Source organism: Stegodyphus dumicola, chromosome 4 (assembly GCF_044657685.1).
Source record: "Stegodyphus dumicola isolate Sdum_Otavi_A_Nest chromosome 4, ASM4465768v1".
NCBI classification, from domain to species: Eukaryota; Metazoa; Arthropoda; class Arachnida; order Araneae; family Eresidae; genus Stegodyphus; species Stegodyphus dumicola.
In genome coordinates this window covers 169,572,933-169,595,217 of record NC_140771.1, presented here as the reverse complement: position 1 = coordinate 169,595,217, position 22,285 = coordinate 169,572,933, and the positions used below count along the sequence as shown (strand labels likewise).

The 22,285-nt window shown below is 32.0% G+C and overlaps 1 protein-coding gene across 3 annotated transcripts in view; it reads left to right on the top strand.

Moving 5' to 3' along the window:
* Positions 1–4,589: 4,589 nt before the first annotated feature.
* peo (ubiquitin E2 variant domain-containing protein pendolino) overlaps positions 4,590–22,285 on the top strand; it is a 55,657-nt gene continuing 37,961 nt past the window's right edge. The window contains exons 1-4 of one of the 3 annotated variants that reach the window (XM_035357493.2): positions 4,591–4,937; positions 5,038–5,175; positions 10,439–10,473; positions 21,387–21,562. In XM_035357493.2, coding sequence (XP_035213384.2) covers positions 10,459–10,473; positions 21,387–21,562 — 191 coding nt within the window. In that variant the 5' untranslated portion in view covers positions 4,591–4,937; positions 5,038–5,175; positions 10,439–10,458. Of the gene's footprint in view, positions 4,938–5,037; positions 5,176–6,783; positions 7,163–10,438; positions 10,474–21,386; positions 21,563–22,285 lie in introns of those variants that run through there. The other 2 variants (XM_035357494.2, XM_085815759.1) reach the window with 2 other exon arrangements.

Here is a 22,285-nt window from a genome sequence, read left to right as displayed (position 1 = left end):
AGAGAAAAATGTAAGAGTGCCAATGAAGAAAACTATTCTTTTAAAAGGTATCGATGCAAAAAAAAATTGTGAATCTTTGATATAGATAGTACTTAAGTAGATATACAAAGTAGGCATACTTCATAAATTTATCATGAAAATTTTAAGTGAATAGATCGTTTCATTTGGAAATTTTATAATTAAAATTTAAAATGTTGGACATCTTTTAGCATCAGATTTGTTTTTAATTTAGTAATCTTTCGGTTTTTCACAAAATCCCTTCAGAACTCTGGCATAGTTAGCAGTTAAAAATCAGACCCTTCTTTAATTAAGTCATTTGCATGTAGGCTTACTAAAAATTATTTTTACCTACTTTGATAAAAGTAACAGTACATGAACTTTTGCAATTATTGCAATCTGATAGTTTATTATTATACAAGGTGAATTGAAATTTTTCGAACACCTGCCGTTTTCACTGTGTGAGAAATTAAAAAGAAAGGAAGAATTGCTACTTTTTATGTGAAATATAACAAACCTTGTATGCAGTCAATCCAGTAAGATCATTTGTCATTAATGTTTTCAACAGTTGAATTCAAGTATAACTTTATATACTGGATCTCAAATCATGGTGGATTAATTTTTAAACTAGTAGATCTAGTGTCAAAATTAAATTGAAGCTACAAATTATGCTGCATTTACTTTCATTTTGTTTAAGAAAATTGAGGGTAAAATTTTGAGGATAGGTTTTTTTTTTTTTTTTTTTTTTAAAAATTTGTGAATGTCTTGTGTGTTTTGAAGAGTATTTCTGAGACTTTCAGCTACAGTGATATAAATAGGAACTTATTTGAGGATGAAATAATTATTCTTTCAAATTTTAGTCAAGTTAGTTGAGAACCTTCACTTGGGGACAACATTATTGAACCATTTTCAATGTAAAAATTTTAGTGTGTGAATTGACTAATGATTTTTGGCAATGACACTCTTTTGCATGAAGACTTTTCACATTTGAAGCAGTAGTTGGTAGTCTCCAATAGGAGCAGCATGACCATTGATGCAGTATTGGGAATAATTCAATTACATAATTAATAATTGGATTACAATGTTATTTCAAACATAATTAATTTAATTATTATAAGTAATCAATTACATAGTAAACTAATTTAATTACTTATACTTCTAATTACAATGTATTTGCAATTTCATTTAAACCAGTTATAATGTAACTATAAATCGGGAAACTACAGTAAAATTTTAACTGCAGTTAGTTCAGTTACAAAGTAATTGCGATTCCAGTTCAGTTACAATGCAATTGTATCACAAATTGTGCAATTACAACATAATTGTAATTACAGTTAATTCAGCTATTGTGTAACAAAAATAATCTTAAACTTTCATGTGCCCTTGTATCTAACAATTCTAAGAATATTGCCATTCAGCAAAGCATAAGATCTTTAATTTATATTTTAAATTTAAGCTATCTTTTATGGCTGAACGAAGTTGGTAATTCATTATTTTACTTTATTCTTAAAACTATAATTGTGGTTATAACATAATGGCATTTAGAATTACAATATAACTAAAAAAGCAATTAAATTTTTGATTTAGCAGTAATCAAGTAATAAAACTTTTTGTGACTAATGGTATATCGTTTAGGGTCGAATTTCTGCCAATCTAGATGTTTGGTACCTTCGGTTTTCATTCCTTGAATACAAGCCAGTGCCCTTTGGTAAGTCCTCCACAAAGACATCCTTACCCTTAGTTACTTTAATGCCCATAATTAAACAACTCGTACTTTTGCTTAACAAATGAGACATTTATTTTTATACGAAATATTTCCTGCATAAACAATTTGCATACAGCAAAACTTACTTTAACTGTATACTGTAAATATGCTTTGTATTTAATAAAAACCTAATTCATATTTAATACAATCACTATAAGCAGCAGTTCACACTTTAATTAAGATTAGTCTCGGATAGATAATAATGCAACTTTTCTGCTGGCAGTTATCAACTTATAATGTCATTCTAATTGCAATTACATTTTGCCCAACTCCGATGAGAACAGATTCATTACTTGGAACATTTATGAAAGATTTGCATTTACTATTGCCTCTAGATGGTTGAACGTTAAAATTGTAAAAATCATTAAGAGAAAAGTAATACTTAAACTCGATTTTTCTATTTTCTTTAGGTAAAAAAATTCGATTTTTGGTGCAAAAATAAAAGGTCTACGTACAAAGATAATATTGCAATTTTTTAAAATTATTTAGTGTCATTAAATATCGGTTTTAACAAAAATTTCCCGCCACAGCAAATATTATCTGCGCAAACAGTTCGCGTTGGCTTGTTTAATGACATTTTATCTCACGATTTTTGTCATTTAAAAGAAAGAGACTTCCTTTAGAATATTGTGTTGTGAAATTTTTAAAACAATGTCCTTATCATTAAGTACAACAGCCCCACCAGCGGCCGAGCGGTAAAGTCGCTGAACGCTGGTAGATCGGTTCGAGGTTCGAATCCCGCTAACGGTCTGGCTGCATGGGCGTTTTCGTGGTTTTATCCATGTGTAACGTGTATACGAGCCAGTTTTGTTAGAAAGTCCTCTACGAAGGCATTCCTCCCCTTAGGCAGATAGCCCTCGAAGCTTTACCATAATCACACACACGTTAAGTACAACATGTCTGAAATGCAATTATTAGGCTACCAGATTAGAACCATCATTCCGAGTTCTGTTGCAAAAGGTCAGCTACAGAATGTCAAAAAATTATGTATACAGCTTTAGGTACTAATATTGTATCATATGACACTGTGAAGGTTTAGTACCTTAAGTTCAAAAACAAGGACTGTGATATTCAAGAAGCAGAGCACTCTAACTGGCCTACTGATGTTGATGAGGCCCGTCTGGGAGAACTTGTGGAAGAAGACCAGTATGCAACCACTCGAGAGCTTGCTAAGGAGTTAGGCGTTAGTGCCATGTCAATTAGTTGGAATATGCATTGCATAAACTTTACATACAAGTCAGGGCTTAATTACTAAAAATAGGAGTGCCGGAGTCCTATGGAAGACTGTGAGGAACGAAGGAAAAATAATTAAATTTAAATTAAAAGAAATGTAAAAAGAATATACATAAACAGAAATATAATAAATTAATTAAGTGTATCATGAATAGTTAAACAGAAAAAAGTGTCGGACATTGTCTTATTTGAAGCTCCGGCTGGAATTCAATTTCGACTCCAAAGCTAAAAGCAGCTCAGCCGTTCTCCGTCTAAATTTAAGCCTTGATTATATGATTAATGTAATATTTCAGAAGATGACAAATACAAAATCTTTTTTTTTTTTTTTTTTTTTTTTTTTTAGCGCACTAATGAAAAAATATAAAACGATTAAACTAACGTTCACGGAGAATAGCGAAAATTCTAGAAACAATTTCAAGATATGGAAGTAAATTTTAACGGTAAAGTGTAGCTTTGAAAATAAAGAGAGAAGAGTCCAAGATTTTTTTATCACGATGCCCTATCGATATAATTCTAGCCGTCAAGCAGAAATTTTTCTGAATCCGATTCGATAACAAACAAGTGACAGTAGTGGTCCTCGCGTTTGGTTACATCATCATTCAAAAAGTCAACAGGAGCTCTGAAGTAGGAGTCATTAGAATGGTACGTCCATGACAAGTTTGATCATTTGTAGTGCTTTCAGGAATGAGCAATTTATTCGTTCTCTTAAATTCATTGCCCATCCTGGATATGTAGACACGTGGGTGGAGGCATTTCTTTCATTAAAAATCTAACCTTCTGTCCAAGATTTGAGTTCGAGGCGAAGACAGGCAAGCATTGAGAGGTTAGAATCGATTTTTAAAGCATATATGTATTATGAAAATAATAGTTGACTTCTGAAATTGTAGTTTTCTTACATAAAAAAGTGCCGGAGCCTTATTATATAAGGGCTGCAATGTGGTCCAACTAAAATTATGATTTATGTAAAGAAACTGAGAAATATCGGCGAGATGCTGGGCTCCGGTGAGCTCCGACGCAATTTAAGCTTTGGTACTTGTTCAATCGCCGCTGTGACTCAAGCGGACAAGAATAGACGTTTTCTGGCCTGCACTAATCACCTCTAATATCAACGCAAAGAATGTCAGCGTGGCTAATAAACATGACGCTAACGTCTTAACTCCTTAGCAAGCCCTCGAGTGGTTGTATACTGGTCTTCTTCCACAAGTTCTCGCAGGCGGACCTGATCAACATCAGTAGTCCAGCCAGAGCCTTGTGCTTCTTGAATGTCATAATCTTTGTTCTTGAACTTTCGGTACCAAACCTTCACAGTGTCTTATGATACATTAGTACCTAAAGCTGTATACAATATTTGATGACATTCTGTAGGTGACTTTGAAGTAAATGATAGTTCTAATCTGGTAGCATAGTAATTTCATTTCAGACACATTGTACTTAATTGTAACGATAATTTTTAAAAAATTTCACAATACGGTGTTCTAAATATGTGTTTTACAACACAGTCTCTTTATTTCAAAAGCCAAAAATCATGTGGTATAATAAACACGCCAACTCGAAATGTTTGCGCCTGGCAAACTTTCCTTAAAAATATTTCAAAGAATGGGTGGCAACATGTTCAATACGATACCAAAACAAGTTCGATTCTCGTAAGAAAGTTGTTAAAGTTTCATCGTATTTTGAAAATAAAATAAATTTCGTGCTGAAAAGTTTAAAATTTGTTCAAAATCTTAATTCAAATTCAATAAATTATATTGTTTTACTTCTTGAAAATCGAACGATAAATATTCACGTTTTTTCGTGTGAAGTGTTAAGAATTGTAGTAGACTATTGCGTGCTTGTTGTTTTTTCCGATATATGAGATGTTCATTATTACATTATAATATCTGAAATACAGTCTCATAGACTAATATTGATTGAAGTTTCTGTATCAATGATTTAGCAACCGGTAAGTGTGATGGGCGGGGCACAAGATCACCGCTTTTTAATTATTAAAGTGTAATGAAATAATTTCTAAATTGAATTAATTATTTTCCATTATATTTCAGAAATCGGGCACTAAAGGTTTATCTTTTGAGAAAGATATGTGGGTTAAGTTTGTACGTTGTTTAGCGAAAGTGGTTGTGCACGTATGCCCTTTCTTAAAATTAACCAGTTTGACAATAAGACTGTAAATTCAGATTAAGGTTTGTAAATTTTATTTGTATTTTATTTTACTAAAAGGCAAGTGTTAAAATTTTTTTATTATTTGTTTGGATTGCTGCTAACGTTAGAAACTTAGTATAATCTTTTGTCATATATTTAACTATTTATATTTTCTTCCCTGCTTGGCCTGCTTCTCTGCAATTCATTGTGTATTACTATTTATTATGTTAAAAATTAAGTTTTCAGCCCAGTTTTTTCCAAATCAAATCAGTGTTGAGACTGAAGAGGTGTAGTACATCTGTAGCAATATGCTTGGGGGTCATTTCTCTTCGTAAACTGTGAAATGATTTTATGGATTAAGGTTTTCTGCTGATGGTTTTGAGTTTTACTGCAAAATGTCAGTATGTTAATCGTGCATTACACAAATGATGACGTAGCATATTTTTTCATGTAATTAACTCCTCCTTTACGATATTTTGTAAATGAAACTAAGTTCTGTGTCTGAAACTCTTTGGGTCTCTTGTATATCAGGAATTAATCATTTGAAATAAATTGTGAGGAAATATTACATGATTCATAATTTTTATTTGTCATAGATTTTGCAGTAACATATTAATTTCTCTTTCTGGATCCAGTAGCTTTCTTGAAGCAATCATGAAAACAGAACATTGAACTAAAATAAGGTCTAAAAAATGCTTCGAACCAGACTACAGTAAGACCCCGCTTAACACTGTTTCATTTAGCGCTGTTTCAGTTTAATGCTCTTTTATTTGAATTGTGGGATTCCCCAAAATTGCACGCAGTGTTAGGCTTCCGGATATGCGAAGCAGTTTATTTGGTTTCTTCTTTCCTGTGGTGTTATATGAATGTATTTTTATCGTTTCAAACATTTCTTGATGTTATTGTAAGTATAAATTTATATATTATAACGATTGATATAGTGACAAATATTATGATTTTTAGTTTTTATCATGGGTGATAATAAAAAACACGAAAATAAAGCAACAAGAAAAAGCATTTCACTAGAAACTAAAATGCAAGTGATTAGAAGATTAGATACTGGTGAACATCAATCTAAAATTGGTGCTGCATTGAATTTGGCAATTTCAACAATAAGGACTATTCTTAAGAATAAAGAAAAAATACTGTCATCGGCAACTGCAACTACGACAAGCTCTGCAACTAGAATTATACGTTCTAGAAATAATACAGTAGAGGAAATGGAAAAACGACTTTCTATATAGATTGATGACGAAATTGAACGCAATATGTCATTAAGCCAATCTATTATAATGGAAAAAACAAAAAGAATTTTTAGTTATATTCAGGTTGAGGCAAGTGACATTGTATTTCATCCATTATTACAAAAGTGAACTTGTTACCTGTATTTTGGCAGTTTTTTTTCGATGAGTTGTAATCATTCCTAAGGGTAAGACTAAACATATTTTAGGTATACATGTTTTAGATACTGAAAATGTTAAGTGTATGCAGCTATACGAAAATTAGTCAATTTAATGCCCTACACTTGTTTGCCAAGTTAGTTAAAGAAGTCTGCTCATTCTGTTTACTGAAGATCATTGTCCATTGCTCATTACACTAAAGATGTGAAGAATTAACATGTAGAAAGAAAGATAGGTGAAATAATTATTCCTTTAGTAATGACTGTCTGTCTCCAGACTTTTTATATTGCAATAAGCAAGTTATTAAAGTATCATTTTATGCATGGAAATCATTGATTACATTTCACGTAGAAAGGGAAGAAATCAACATGCATTGCCTAGCCTGCAAGATGTTATGACTCGGGTAAATAATTCATAAGATGAAATAATTAGCAGCTGTAATACCAATGTATTATGATGTATTCTTTCATATCTAGTAATAGGAATTCATTTAAGAATTCCTATTACTAGATATGAAAGACTAGGGCTAATAGTTTTATAAGAAATGAAGTTGCAAAAATTTCAGGCCTTAATTCGAGGATTTAGAGCTTTATGATGATGTTTTGAAAGAAGATGCTATGACTGTAAAGTAAGTGAAAATTTTAAAATCGTGAAAGAATTAATAAATGTAGATTCTTGAATATGTAAATAAACTGTATTGTAAATGACTAATTGTTAATTGTTTGGATAGAAAAATAAGATATACCCTGAAAATAAGCCCTAATATTTCTTTTAGAGCAAAAATTAATATTAAATCTACGAAGCGTATTCGGAAACTAAGTACCGTTTTGAAAAAAAAAAAAAAAAAAAAAATAGTAAAACAATTTTTTCAAATCCAGTTTTATTTTTACATGAAAATACATGTCTTAAACTATTTTTCAACATAGTTTTTGACAATGATCAAACACTTGTCATAGCGGGTGACCAGTTTTTGTATACCATCCTCAAAGAAACTTTCCGCCAGTTTCGATAACTACGACTCCACAGCATTTTTTGTGTCATTGTCAGATCCAAAGCGCTTGCCACCAAGCTCGTGCTTCATGTACAGGAACAAGTGATAGTCGGACCAAGTCCGGGCTGTATGGCGGGTGATCGAACTGTTCCCAATGAAACACTCAAATTAACGATTGAGTGACACCAGGAGTATGGGGCCGAACATTGTCATGAACAACACAATTCCTTTGCTGCGCATTCCTCTTCGTTTATTTTGAATGGCACACTTTAGTTTTGTTAAAGTCTCACAATATCGTGCCGCATTAATGGTTTCACCTCTGGGAAGAAATTCAGTAAGCAAAACGCCTTTCCTATCCCAGAAGACAGTGCACATGATTTTTTGTGATGACATTGTCACTTTGAACTTTTGTTTTTTCGGAGAATGGGTGTGTCTCCACTCCATCGATTGTTGTTTCGATTCTGGTGTGAAATGACACACCCAAGTTTCATCACGTGTCACAGTTTGGCTTAAAAAGTTTTCTCCCTCATCACTGTACCGCGTGAGAAATGTCAGGGCACTATCAAGTTGCTTTGTTTTGTGAGCATTAGTGAGCATTTTTGGAACCCATTGGGAACACAGTTTGTGATAATTCAAGCGGTCAGACACAATTTCGAACAAAACAGTACGTGAAATTTGTGGAAATGCCTCTGAAAGAGTTGTCATTGTGAAGCATCTGTTCTCATGAATTGCTTCATCAACTTTCCTTACCAAATCATCAGTGACAACAGAAAGCCGACCACTCCGAGCCTCGGCGTGGACATTTGTTCGGCCTGCATTAAACAAACGTACCCACTTTCTCACCATTCCATTACTTATTGTGTATTCACCGTAAACTTCTGTCACTTGACGATAAATTTCGGCCGGTTTAACATTCCTCGCGTTCAAAAATTTAATCACGGCATGAATCTCACAGTCAGCGGGAGAACTAATTGTCTTAAATATTTTGAATGTGCACAGCAAACTGAAAACACAACATAGAGCAACCAAAATAGTGACAATTGAAAGTCAGTGAACAAGAAAGACTAGTGCGCATGCGCAGGACACCTACCACAGAGTTGCGACGGCACTAGAATGAAACGGTACTTAGTTTCCGAATACGCTACGTAGTTTTATTGTGGAGGAAACCCATTACAGTCAAAAGTCTTTAATCCGGATTCGTTGGGACTTTGGCGATTCCGGATTATCGGTTTTTCCAGATTATAGATCATCAGTTTAAATCTGGTAAGATGGCATGCAGAAATTATAAAATTAAAAATATGAAAACGTAATTTATGAAATAAAGAGCAATTATGATCTAAAGGGTATCAAAATTTACAAAACAAAACAAATAAATAACTAACTAAATAAAAATAAAAGTAAAAATAAAAATAAATAAATAAGTAAAATAAAAGCTTAATATTTATTTGTTTACTTTATTAAACATTTCTTTCAATGTAAGTTGTTTAAGTTGCTTCGTTTTATGTGCTAATACTTTCTCTTTAATTCTATAAACAGACATAATTTCTTGTTCAGTTACAAAGTTCCGCTGTTCAAGTCCTATAATTGCTGTGTCAAGAATACCGACTAATTTGCCAATCGAAATTTTTTCATTTTCAATAACCTCTCTGTCACTTTCTTCACTATCGGAAGTGGTACATCAAAACATGCTTTCGCTTTGTAGATGCTTTGGCAGCTCCAGAATCGGAAACTCTTTTTGACATAATCGAAAGTTCAAGCTTACTTTTTATAAAATTGCTCTAACTATCTGCAAAAAATAATAAGCCGGATCTAATTAGAAGATTAAGGAACAACGCAATTTGCAACATTAACTGAAATAGATAATTGGATAATTTTAGCCTAGCTTATACCGTCCGTTATATATTAAACGCGTATGCGCAGAAAGTTTGTAGCTTTGAGGTCCGGATTATAGATCATTCTTGATTATAGACGTTCGGATTAGAGACTTTTGACTGTATATTTAATTGTACCCACGCGTAACAGTAAAACATGCCCTTAATGTTACATGATGTGAAGTACTTTGTCTTTTTTTTTCCTTTCACCTATCTTAAATTACCTGAAATGAAGTGAAATGGACAATGAAATTTTCATCACGACATGCGTGCACATTGATTTCTACTGGCCATACACTTACTTGCGCCAGGAATAGTACTAAATTGCTTTTTTCCATCCTGCCTATTCTTCCAGCTTTGCATCTTCTAATTTTTATATCTTTTGATTGATTGAGTAAAATGGGCAGAAATGCTAGTTTATTATAGCAAGTGAAGTTAAATTAACATCAAAGAATGTTTTATGGATGATTGCAAAAGATAATTTATAGCAGTGCTTCCAGAAATATATAAGTGCTGGTAAAAGTGTTTCCATAATTCTTAAACTTTTAGATACAGCATTATTTTCGACAGCCAATCTCATGAAGTGAGAGCTTCTTTTATCTCTCCCTATGAAAATTCTCTAATACGGAGAGTTCTTATTGGGAAAGGCTACTTATAGAGAGAGGCTTTGTATGCATAATTCACATAATTGGTACTATTTGAGATAAAAGTGCACAAAATGAGCTCCCATAAGAAAATTAACAGAAGTGATAACTCAGATTCTGCCTTTAGCCTTTTGTGGATAAAGGTTGCTCATTCTCATTACTCTGAATATGAAATAAGAGATAGATCTGATGAAGGTAATTTCTAATAATTTCTGAAAGTCTGCAAACTTTATTAGAATCGAAATGACATCAAGCATCAAAATGTAAGATGGGATCCACTCAAAATGTGTCTGTATTCATGTAATAAAATAATAAATACATTCTTCATTTTTTAATATTTTGTTTGTTTTTATAGTATCAAAATATATTTTTAATTGTACTTCATTTTAATTTTTCAGTGATTTCATCAAGAAGAGTTATGGCTTCAGAAAAAGTTAGTATATTTGTAGTTTTGAAATTTATATATAGGTTTTATTTCTACCAAGTAATAATGGTATTTATTTTATGAAATATATAAAAATGACTTATTTATTTATTTAAACTAAAACATCAAACTGTCTTGATCGTTTCCTAGATGTTAAATGAAAATGAATAAAAAATTTTATGGCTTAAGAAATATATGGAAATAAGCAGTGAAATACGTACAGTCTATATTTTACTTTTTCGCGATCTTTAAATTTCCTCTACTTAAGTGAATAACAAGTTCTTAAGTGGGAGAAAAAGTAGTTGATCATGTTTTTTTCCCCATCCATTGTTTCAATTCAGATCATGGGAAGAAAGCTAAGCAGTCTTTGCATGATATTTCTGTATAAAGCAATACTTTGATAAGATATTTATGAATGCATGTTTATAGTGATGTTGTTGTTACTAATCTCCATGCCTAGAAATATACTAGACGAGGTCCACGAGTCCATTCACCTTTAAAAAATCGAAAACAAGCTTAGGAGACCCGTAAAGGTCCACAAGAGACAACTCCAGGCACTCAAGGATATGTGCTGGTGATGCGGGTGCATTGTGACACTTAGAACAAATTGGGTGCATCTTGATACCACTCTTAAAAGTAAGTCCCCTCAGGTGCCCACTAAAGAATCGGGAAAGTGCTGTTTGAACACATTTTTCGCAATCCATAGCAAGGGATCTTCCAGGACAATCAGCTTGATACCAGGGATGACTCGGGGGAATGAGCCAAATTTGCCTGTCAGCATGTCTTCTAATGGATTGCAGTTCAAGATATGTCAGTGAATTGATAATTGGCAAAGGTTCTTCAGAAGCCTCCTTTGCCAGAATATCTGCCATTTCATTCCCCCATATATCAACATGGGAAGGAATCCACTGAAGATGCACTTCACAGAGTGGCGAGACCTGCCTAAGTTTGCTAAGAATTGCAGCTCCAGCCCTATCACCAACTCTTTTTCTAGTTTGAAAGATATTTGATAGCGCTACGACTGTCAGACAAAATCCATACTGCCTTAAGATCTGTAAAGTACAAAACAGCATTTAGTCCCTCTTCGATGGCCATAAGCTCACTCTTAAAAACCGAACTGAAGTCAGAATTTTTTTTTCTTTATTTTAACAATATTTCCATTTGTGCATTTAATGACAACACCACTGCCAGAGCGAGAGTCCTTGCTTTTACTTCCATCAGTATAGATGAGGGTAGCTTCAGCGGGAATTGCATGTATAGTTTCCAAGGCAGATTGTCGTAACAGGGCCGGAATATCATTTTTCTTGGAAACTCGAGACGAAAGTTACGCATGGAACGTTTATAGTGATTCATTATTAAAATGTGATATTTATTACTAGGATCAGTTGAGTTGAGTATAAGCAAATCAAAAGTTAAAAAGGTGGGAAAATGTCATAGGCTAAAATAATGAGGAAGTTAAGAGTACTGCAGCTATAATAATAAAGCTTTTGCAGAGTAGCTATCAAAGCTTTTTCTTTAAGTGACAAATTAAAAAGACTTTCTTTCCTACTCTTTGTCTTTAGTAATAATAATAATAAAAAATTCAGTCTAGCCAAATAAGCATGCATCCCTTTGTTTCTTTCCCACTCTCTTTGTTATTTAAAAAAAATCATTATAGCCAAATAAGCATGCATGCCTTTCTTTATAAAAAGGAAGATAAGTTGATCCTTGTCTTTTCTTTATTTATTTCTATATAAACATTAGGATAACATTTCACTTTTCTAATTATCAAGCTTTTAGAAATCTAATGAAAATTTGTTCTAAACATTTTTATTCAAAATTGGTTTTCATTAAACAAAAGGCATGTAGAAGTAAAAGCCCTTAAATTAAGAAATGCATATTTTTATTGCTAGCATTTGTTTATGATATCTCTACATTTAATAAAAGAGTGTGTATGTCTTTCGTTCATGTAGTGCGTGAAATTTGGTACATAGGTGCATCTAGACAAAAGCCAGTGCACCTTGGAGCAATTTTTTCAAAATTCATATCGGATTGTTTTTTATCTTATCGTTCTTGATGAAATTGCATCATTTTGAATAGTTTAAATTCTTTTAGAAATGTGGTTTTGGCAACAGTTCTTCATTCAATGATTTGTGTACTGGACTGCTTACTGTTAAAAATCAGCACTGTTGCCACCTGGAAAAATGAGCGAGATAATGCTGTGCAGTTTTTAAATTTAATGTTTCTCTAGGATATTGGATGCTTGTCGAGGGAAGGTAATGGAAAGTTGGTTAATTTATTTATTAGGATAAGTAATATTTGTGTTAAGGGATATTGTTTATTTCATTGTAATTTTGTTATATGTAATACATTTTTATGGAAATTTGTGTCTTTTTTGGGGGGGGGATAAAGTCAGTTTTTAAATTCAATGTTTGGTGTTTCCTTTAGGAGGCATTTTCCCAGTACATTTAAAAGCCAGACGAAGGCTTGCCACATAGCAGCTAGTATTTTTATATTATATAGGTGCAAGATTTTTATGACTGCATGAATTTTAATTTTGTAGGCTTAGTCACTGATGGACCAGATCCTGGGTGCAAGATCTCTTTCTTATCCCTTAACTTCTGATATCCAAGAGTGAATTATAAATTTCATTGATTCACAGAACTGTTGATTTCTTCCTTTGAATTAATGAATTTGATCATTTCCTCATTTATTTCTGGCTTTCTTGTACCTCTTTTTTCCGTCTTTCTTAAGTTAATGTGCTATATGCCTATATGAAGTGATAATATTTGATCCACTGGCAGGGCCATCTATGGGTCCACTGATGCCCAAGGGCCCTATGAGCACAGGTGCCTCATATTATTTCATTTCTGTGCATGCTTGTCATAGGGGCCCCAGCACTCTCATTTGCTCTCAGGCCTTTGATGCTGTTAAAGCGGCACTGTCCACTGAATATCTTAATATAGTACAAAGTCCGTAATCCGGACTCATCGGGACTTTGGCGATTCAGGATTAGGGGTTTTTCCGGATTATAGATCATTAATTTAAATCTGGTAAGATGGCATGCAGAAATTGTACAATTAAAAATGTAAAACTGTAATTTATGAAATAAAGAGCAATTATGATCTAAAGGGTATCAAAATTTACAAAAAAAAAAAAAAAAAAAAAAACTTAATATTTATTTGTTTACTTTATTAAGCATTTCTTTCAATGTAAGTTGTTTAAGTTGCTTCGTTTTTTGTGCTAATACTTTCTCTTTAATTTTATAAACAGACATAATTTCTTGTTCGGTTACAAAGTTCCACTGTTTAAGTCCTGTATAGCTTTGTCGAGAATACCGACTAACTTGTCAATCGAAATTTTTTCATTTTCATTAACGTGTCTGTCACTTTCTATGGGAAGCACTCATGGATAGATGCTTTACGCTTATCCGTAGAGGATGCAAACATTAAACGCACATGCATAACTTTGTAGCTTTGAGGTTCGGATTATAGATCATTCCGGATATTGGACTTCCGGATTACAGACTTTGTACTGTATGTTGTTAATTTTAGGTTGCTGATGGTCTCCAGAAATTAAAACAGAACAGAAACATTAATCCAGAAATCTCCAGTTTTGTTTGGGAATGCTACTTTTATTGTGGGAAAAGATTTTTGCTTTATTCTTGAAATTTTACTAAGACAAATACCGTATCATTTATACGTAAAAAAATTTGAAATATTCAAGCCTATTAAAAAAAAGTATGCAAAGAATTGAATTAATAACAATTATCATTTCAATCTTCAGTATTAAATTCATATGTACACAATTTATCGATGTAATTTCTCTCAGAGTCCTGTTTAAGAATAGATAATCTGTAGCAAGTTAAGGTAAAATTATTTTCAAAATTTACACTCATTAAACTAAGAAATGCGTTTGTGAAAAAGTCAGAAGTTGTTTTTAACAAAGACTTGTTTTAAACTGTTATCTGTACAGGACTACTTCAGAAAGAAATTAGGCAGAAATTAGCTTCTGTTTGATTTTTTAAATTCTTTCATGTTTTGCATTTTTGAAAATTGATTTTAACCTCTCATAAGTAATATTTGTAAGAGCTTAATTATTCGTACATTTCATACAGGGTTTAATTTCTAAAATTAGAAGTGTTGGTGCCTTAAGAAAGACCATCAGAAAGGGTGAAAAAAAAAAGAATACAATAATATTTTTGAGGTTTCAACAGGAGTTAAAGTTTCATTCAGAAATTAAGAAGCTAAATTACTTTAGCTGATTCCAGTGTACTTCTGCATAATTTAAGCTCCTGATTTATAGCTGAAGAACTAATGTTTATTGGGATCAACAAACAAGCACTGTTTAATAAAGTTCAGAGAATTTCTTGAAATTACTGTTTCCAATTCAAAATGAGCAGCAGAATTCCATATATATATAAACTGACTGTGTTAATAGCTTATCTGAATAAAAACATTTTGAATAATTGAATTGCCTTGTTTCTAGAGATTGAGTCATATTTAACCTTTTCCCAGGGGTTGGGACATATATGTCCCGAGCAACGTGTACGGCAACTGGGGGCCCAGGACAGTTTTTCCTTGGTCGCAGGGGTAGGAATTCTAACGCTTGAGGCTTGACGACTATTTTACGACACCGTAACAAGTGCGTTCTTTTGAGGGATTCCGCTAATGGGTAAGGGTAATCGTCCGTAGTTTGAACCCACATGGCTTGTTTGCGAATTCGGTGTCTTCCAGGAAATATTTTCTCAAGAGGAGAAAATAAAAAGACTAATTTGTTACTTCGATTCTCGCGCGTTTGCAATTTTAAGATCTTTCTTCAATTTTTTCTTTTGTAAATACCGTTATAAATTCTTTGACTTGATATTTATAATTTTTTCGAGTTCAGTAGTAAATAATGGCTAAACGTAAAGGAAATTTTCTTTGTTTCATTCTTTTTGTAATTGTTTATTTCAATTTATTCCAGTTTTTAATGTGCAGTGTAATGAATATAAACGTTTCAGGTGATGAAAATTAATTTTAATGTTATTTCTAAATGACATACATTCCACAACTACTATTGAGTGAAATTTTGGTTCGTTATGTTCTAAATTATAACTGGCGGCTGAGCGGATAAATTTTCTTTAACACTAATAATTCAACCCGGGTTCAAATTTCGAAGAACGGATTGACTGCATGAAACTTTCGTATTCGTTCATGTATATGAGCCAATTTCCTTCAAACGTCCTCCACAAAAGCCCCCTTCGATTAGGTGAATAATCTTTTCTTTTATCAGACGAATGAAAATAAAATTATATTCGAAATAAGAAAGCTATATTTATCAGCGTCTCCTAACTACATTTAGAAACCCTTCCCTTTATGAATAATTTTGATGACAAAATGAATTTCGACTGTGCGATAAATGAAACACGAATTTTTATTAAAGCAGTTAGTACAGAACATTTTATAATTCAAAATTTAAAAAAGTTTCAAAACTTATTAATTTATCCATTGTTATATGTTTGCGTCTATAAGATGATATCTGTATCAATTCGTTCAGAAAGTAGATACGTTAGTTTAGATTAATTAAACATGGGAAAACATATGAAGGCTGCCTTTCTAAGGGAAAGGATGCCTACCTATCAAAAAGGATGCCTTCGAGGAGAACTTTTTAGGCTAAACTGTCTCGTATTCACGTTTCACATGGAGCAAACAACGAAAACCAACCATGCAGCCAACCCAATCGCCTGGCCTCAAACCCAAGTCGAACTACCAGTATTCAGCGGTTTTGACCACTCAGTCACAGGTAGTGTTCAGAAAGTAATTAATTTTTACGTGAGAATTGTATTTTGGAGAGAATCAAACGATATACTAGGATACTAAGGATGTATAGAGTAATTGAGATGTGTACTATTTTTTAGTTCCCTGAATTTAATCCTCAGTACGATTCTTTATTAATATTCATCAACTGAGTACGAATCTTCATTCCGAGCTTCATTACTCTGAAAGAAAGCAACAATAAAAAGCTTGAGATCTGAAAATTTCGCATAACAATCTAATACCTCAAAGTCGATTTTAGCATTCTGAAAATGTAGATCATAAAAAAATGAAGAAATATTTCTTTATTCGACAAAAATCTTTATTTTTTAAAATTTTAATGGGTTCCTGAATATGCAGTTTTGCTTTTAAAGAAAAAATGCAACAACAATCTAAATCGAGGAACAACTATTTCCCTTCTATTCTAAGGTAAAAGCAATATATAATATCTCTAAGTGGTAAACCTAAATTTTTGTTATTGAATACATTGAAACTCGACAAGTTTCAATGTATTCCATAATAATTCAATATTATTTTCTCAATCTCCAGCGTTTGCTCCTGCATTTCTTTACCGAACCAAAAACTGTGAAGCGGTTAAAAAAATAAAGATCTTATATCCCTGATATGAAGGCAGATCAAGTCTGGGAACGCTATTTGCAACATCACATGGAAGAAAAATTTATTTAAAAAATTCTTACCTTGTGCATCGGTCAATTTTTGTTAGTGCATGTTTGTTAGTGTTGTTCAATAATGATTCAATGCAGCACAAACGCAGTTACCAATTTCTTTTTCTCCAGAAATGAATTTTACAGAAGTGTAAATCCAATAACACTCTTTGGGAACTCGAAAATGCTTTCTAAATGACACTTGTAATAATTAAACTGTATTTAATTTGCTCTTCAATATCAGGATAATTATAATACTTAAAATGAAAATCTATATATTGTTTGAAGGATATGTTTGAATATTTTAAATCACTAAATTCTCTATACTGTGACAAGTCAATATAGGTAACTCTGATTACTTCGCTTATTTTTCAGTATATAACGTATGTGCAAGTTTAAAATGTTATTTTAACCAAAAAATGAACAAAATTGTCTAGTTGTAGCATAAAACATTTTGTCTGAAAATAAAACAATAAATTACGTTTCGTGGGAAAACTGCATACATCTATCTGCAGTGCGAAAGCGATTAGAATACTCCCTTCATTCTATTGCCTAGAGCTTTGGAACTGGACCGAAAAGAAATGCTGACCGTTTCTCTGCCTGCCAACAAAAGAGCACTAATCACCTCGTCGTTAAGACTCGATCTGAAAAATTTTACCCCCTTTCCCTAACCGCTGGGCGAAGAGCCTCCAGTGAAGGAACCCAACTATTTTTCCAGCCCACGGAAAAGGTTAACAGAAATGCAATTGAGATATTTTTTCTATTTATTAACGATATATTTCAATAGAGATCATTCAATTAAAGAGGGGAAAAAAGCTTTTAAAACAAAATCCAAAATAATTGTTGTGTGACTAAACGAAGCAATAAAGTAATTTTGTTTCTGATTAGCTGCATTTCTAATGAATTTGTGGGTTATGTTTATTTGGGTATCTTTAGACTTTCAGTGATACATCTAGTCCTGTCTTTTTTTTTTTTTTTTTTTTTTAGTCCAAAGGGATTTGAATCCCGAAGGACTATTAGTTTCGTTTTGGCATTTTGCGTCGGACGGATAAATGTCGGTTCACTTTTCAAACTGTTGCCATAAAATGTTAGAATCCTGCATTATATTTGAAGAAATTAAATAATGAAAATCTGCGTAAATGTATGTATATTTCTCACATTGTCATAAAATAACGGTACATAGAGTCATCAAATTTTGAATAACGTAATCCTCCAACGAATATGAGCATGTGGAAGACCAAATTTGAAATTTGAAATTTGTTTTATGATCGATTTCCTATTTTTTGAAACTTTGACGAATTTTTGATTAACAAACTCAAGGATTTCAAAGCGAGCAATGGCAACGTTGTGCAGAAAAAACATTTTTATCTCCAGCGCGTGAGTCTCTGTATCGGAAATTCTAAAGATATGCTCGTTTTAAAACTATTTTGCGATATTGCTGTTGCACTGGATCTTATGGTTTAAGTGCGAGGAACATGATATTTAATAAAGAAAGGTAACACACAAAATGTTAAAAAACGCCCTTTTGGACGTAATTTAAAATCTGAAACATTTCAGATTTTTTTTTTTTTTTTTTTAATTCTTCTTTTTCAGTACAGCTTCTTAGTTTTTTTTTGCTGCTGTACTTCCCACATGCACAGCAATCTGTTTTCAGTACTAAGCATCAGGGAATTTCACTAATTTGGCATCATATAGTACAAACCTTGGCTCCAAAATCCTAAAATGAGAAGGATGGAAAAAAAGGCACATGATGCATTAAGCGAGCTGCACGACGTTCTGTTCATGCAAACAGCTAAAATTTTGCTGTACTTTTCCATTTCGCTGGCCCAAATCTCGCCAAGCAGATTTTATTGGTGACAACACGCAGTATACACATAAAAAATGTTAACAAATGTTAGTTTTAAGAAATTTTTATTTTGAAGATATGAACATATTAATATTGCTTAAAATTTTGTAAAAAAACAATAAATTTGTAAAAAGACATTAATTTAAGAATTTAGTACGCTTTCATGGTACAACATCCTGATTCGCAGTTTCTTATTATGTAACCCCAAGTAATGTCATCTCACGTAAACTACACTACAAAAATCTAATTCTCCCAGTAATTATCTACATTAAATCTTAATTTGGAATAAAAGTTTAAATGCAAGAATTATTTCAATTCGAACAAAAAGCTTACTCAGAAATTATGTAAAACCGCAGTGCTTTACTTCGCTAGTGCATTCTCATTAGAATGGCTGAATTTAACCCTTGACTTTGCCTTTTCTATATTTTCGCTTTCGGGTGAGCGGCGTGATTCCATCCTAATTGACTTAATTGACTAATTACCGCGAATGGTCTTAGGGTATAAAATTGAACTGTCTGGGTAAAACTTCTATGTAATTGTATGCCAGTATTGAAAGAAATAATCAATCTGATAAGAAATGGCTGCGACTTGTTTTGAAAATGAGGCATAAAAGATTACCAAGGAGAATATTTCGTTTGGTATTGGTTGTACCATTTTTGGCGACTTTATCGCTTGTGCCGGCAAAATGGAAAAGTACCAATTTTGCTAAAGATGATGAAAAACATTGTTACTTCCATAAGAAAAAATATCATCTTGAATCACATTGGCAGAAATGTCTGTATAAATGGATACTGGGGAGGTGCTATGCTCATACATGAGTTGTCACATAAATATTGGTGCGTTTAATCATTACTTTTAGTTGGGGGTGTGGATAAGCAGAAAGTATTGTAATTTTTTTATTTATTTGGTGATACAGTGAAAATTATTTCAACAATAATAAAGCAACTGCATTCATTTTTATCTAAATGGACCTTCAATATTTTTTTTTTTTTTTTTTTTTAAGTATTTCTTCACTAATGTAGCAGAGAAAGGATTTTATTGGCAAAAGGCAAAATACTTACTTGTCATTTAAAATAAAGATATTTTATTGCCTGACATTACAAAATGATAAAATTAATATAATACACGTTATAAGATTTTTGCACTTGCAATTTGTAACACAGCATCAATGAAAAAGAATGCAACCTTATTACATAATAAAATCTTAAAATTCCAGAAATAATTCTTGAGCTGAAATTGAGTTAAAGAATGTTAAGTTTTGCCTCTGCTGACTAGTTTTACGCCTTGTGTAATCCATCAATCTCCTTCAACTCATAGATTGTATGGAGTGGTGCAGTCTTGTGGCCTTCACAGAGACCATATCTTACACTTCTGAACTTCTGGAGAAACAGAACTTTGTTTACAGTGAAAACATTTCTAACAGCGGCTTTTTAAAACTAACTCTGAAGATGCTTCAAAATACATAGACTGAAATTAAATATTGTCTTGACATCTGAGCACCTAATGGTGCATACTATATTGAAACATACTAAAATGTATGTAAACTTTTAAAAATTTATGAGTATAGCATCAAAAATGTACATACATTTTGCATGATACAGTTTTGAAATCTTTTTCGATGACCTTGTTTATTCAAGATTTTTAATGAAACACTTGAATAATAAATAAACCTGTAAATAAATTAACAGTAAACTTAATTTGGTTATGTCTTGAAAACAAGTGATATAGATAGCTTGAGTTCACGTAACAGTTCAGCATTTAGTTGGGTAATATTCTGTTATCGGATCGGATAAAAAATGTATTGAATATATGCACGTATGTCTTCTAATTTTAATTGGCTCTAACCCCTTTTATGTTTAATTTGGGGACTTCCTCTCTCTGTCTAGATATAGCGCTAGAAGTTTGAAGAGTGTCATTCAAATTAATCATGCAATCTTATGTAATGCTTAATGCAGAAATCTCTTGCCCATTCAAAATAATTGTAAACTGAAACCTTTGGACTCCCTTCCTTCTTCCTCTGCATTACTACTGCGACACTCTCTCTCTTTTCGCTTTCATCCTGTTAAGACACTGCAGCAACCATCTATGTTCACTTCTATTGCAATAGTATCAAAATTGTTCTGGAAATAAGCATGATTGGAATGCCAAGTGAATTATGGCCACAAATGTGAATTTAAATAAAAGAGGAATTTAATCCAGCTCGACTGCTTCTTCAAAATGGATGAATGCTCTAAGCATCAAGTATCTACGCCCTCAGTATTTCTGCGCATTTACATTTCAGTGTTCTTACATTAGTGCTTCCAAAATTGTGCTTTTATTACATATATGTGTATACACACACACACATTTGTGCTTATATATGTACATGAACACATACATTCATACATACATGCATACAAACATACATTTCTGAATCCTGTCATGATAACAGAACAAAATGTTTAATTGTTTGAAAGTCCAGAATGTTTCAAATATTATGATGATAGGATTTGTTTTCGGTTTGTTTAAAGCCATAGAACTGCATTAGATTCTTTTTTGTAAGTGCTAAAATTATTTTCACTTTTTAAAGTAAAATTTATTACTTTTCAGAAATATAACTTTCAAAATGCTAATTCATATTTTTGAATAATTTTAAAGCAAACTGCATCTGGAATAACATCTGCAAAACAGACATCAGTTTCTTCCAAAAAAGTTTTACCTCCAACACCTGCAGAGTTATCTAGTTCATCACTACCTGTTGACCGGAATGCTAGTTTAAAGCAAAATCAGGCATATAGTGGTTTCTTTCTAGAGTATTCTTTAATTTCTGAATAGTAAGTATATAAAGAAAATTAATGATTTGGTTTCTAAAATCCTTCTTGATCCTTTTTATTTTTAATTGTTGTATTTCATTATTAATGCCATTATATCTGAGTAAATTTTGAGTAATTACTTGTCAAATGATACAGCATTAGTTCCTTGACCATTTTGAACCACCTGATTTTTTTATTAATGCTATCACCAATGATTCAAAATAAGTATTATTTTTGTTGAATTACTTTTAGATTTTTGGTGCAGCTGTGTTTATTTTGCAGAATATATTTTTTCTTTTTCAATTTTTAAGATATTGAAAATGCAAATGTCTTGACTGTATTTATAGAATAAAAAAACAATTTATTCATAAAAACTTGCAACAAATATGCTTGTGATGGATTTTCACCCAAATGGAATTCTAAATGGCACAGTCATAAGCATATATCATTAGTGTTATATTTATAATGATCTAAATATAGTAACAATGATTTGGATTTAAAAAAAACTGTCTCAAAATTGCATCAATATAATGCTTTGTAGCTTTTAGGAGCTGATTGTGATTTATCTTGCAAAGTAAAAAAGGCTATTTTAAAATGTAAACATTCCCGTAAAAAATAATCAAATTGAATAGTTTAACTTAAAATAGAACATTTTAACTTAGAATTAAACAGCTGTTATGCAGTAACATGGATGAACACAGTGATGTATATTTTGATTTTCTTTTATCTGAAAATTTTTAGTCA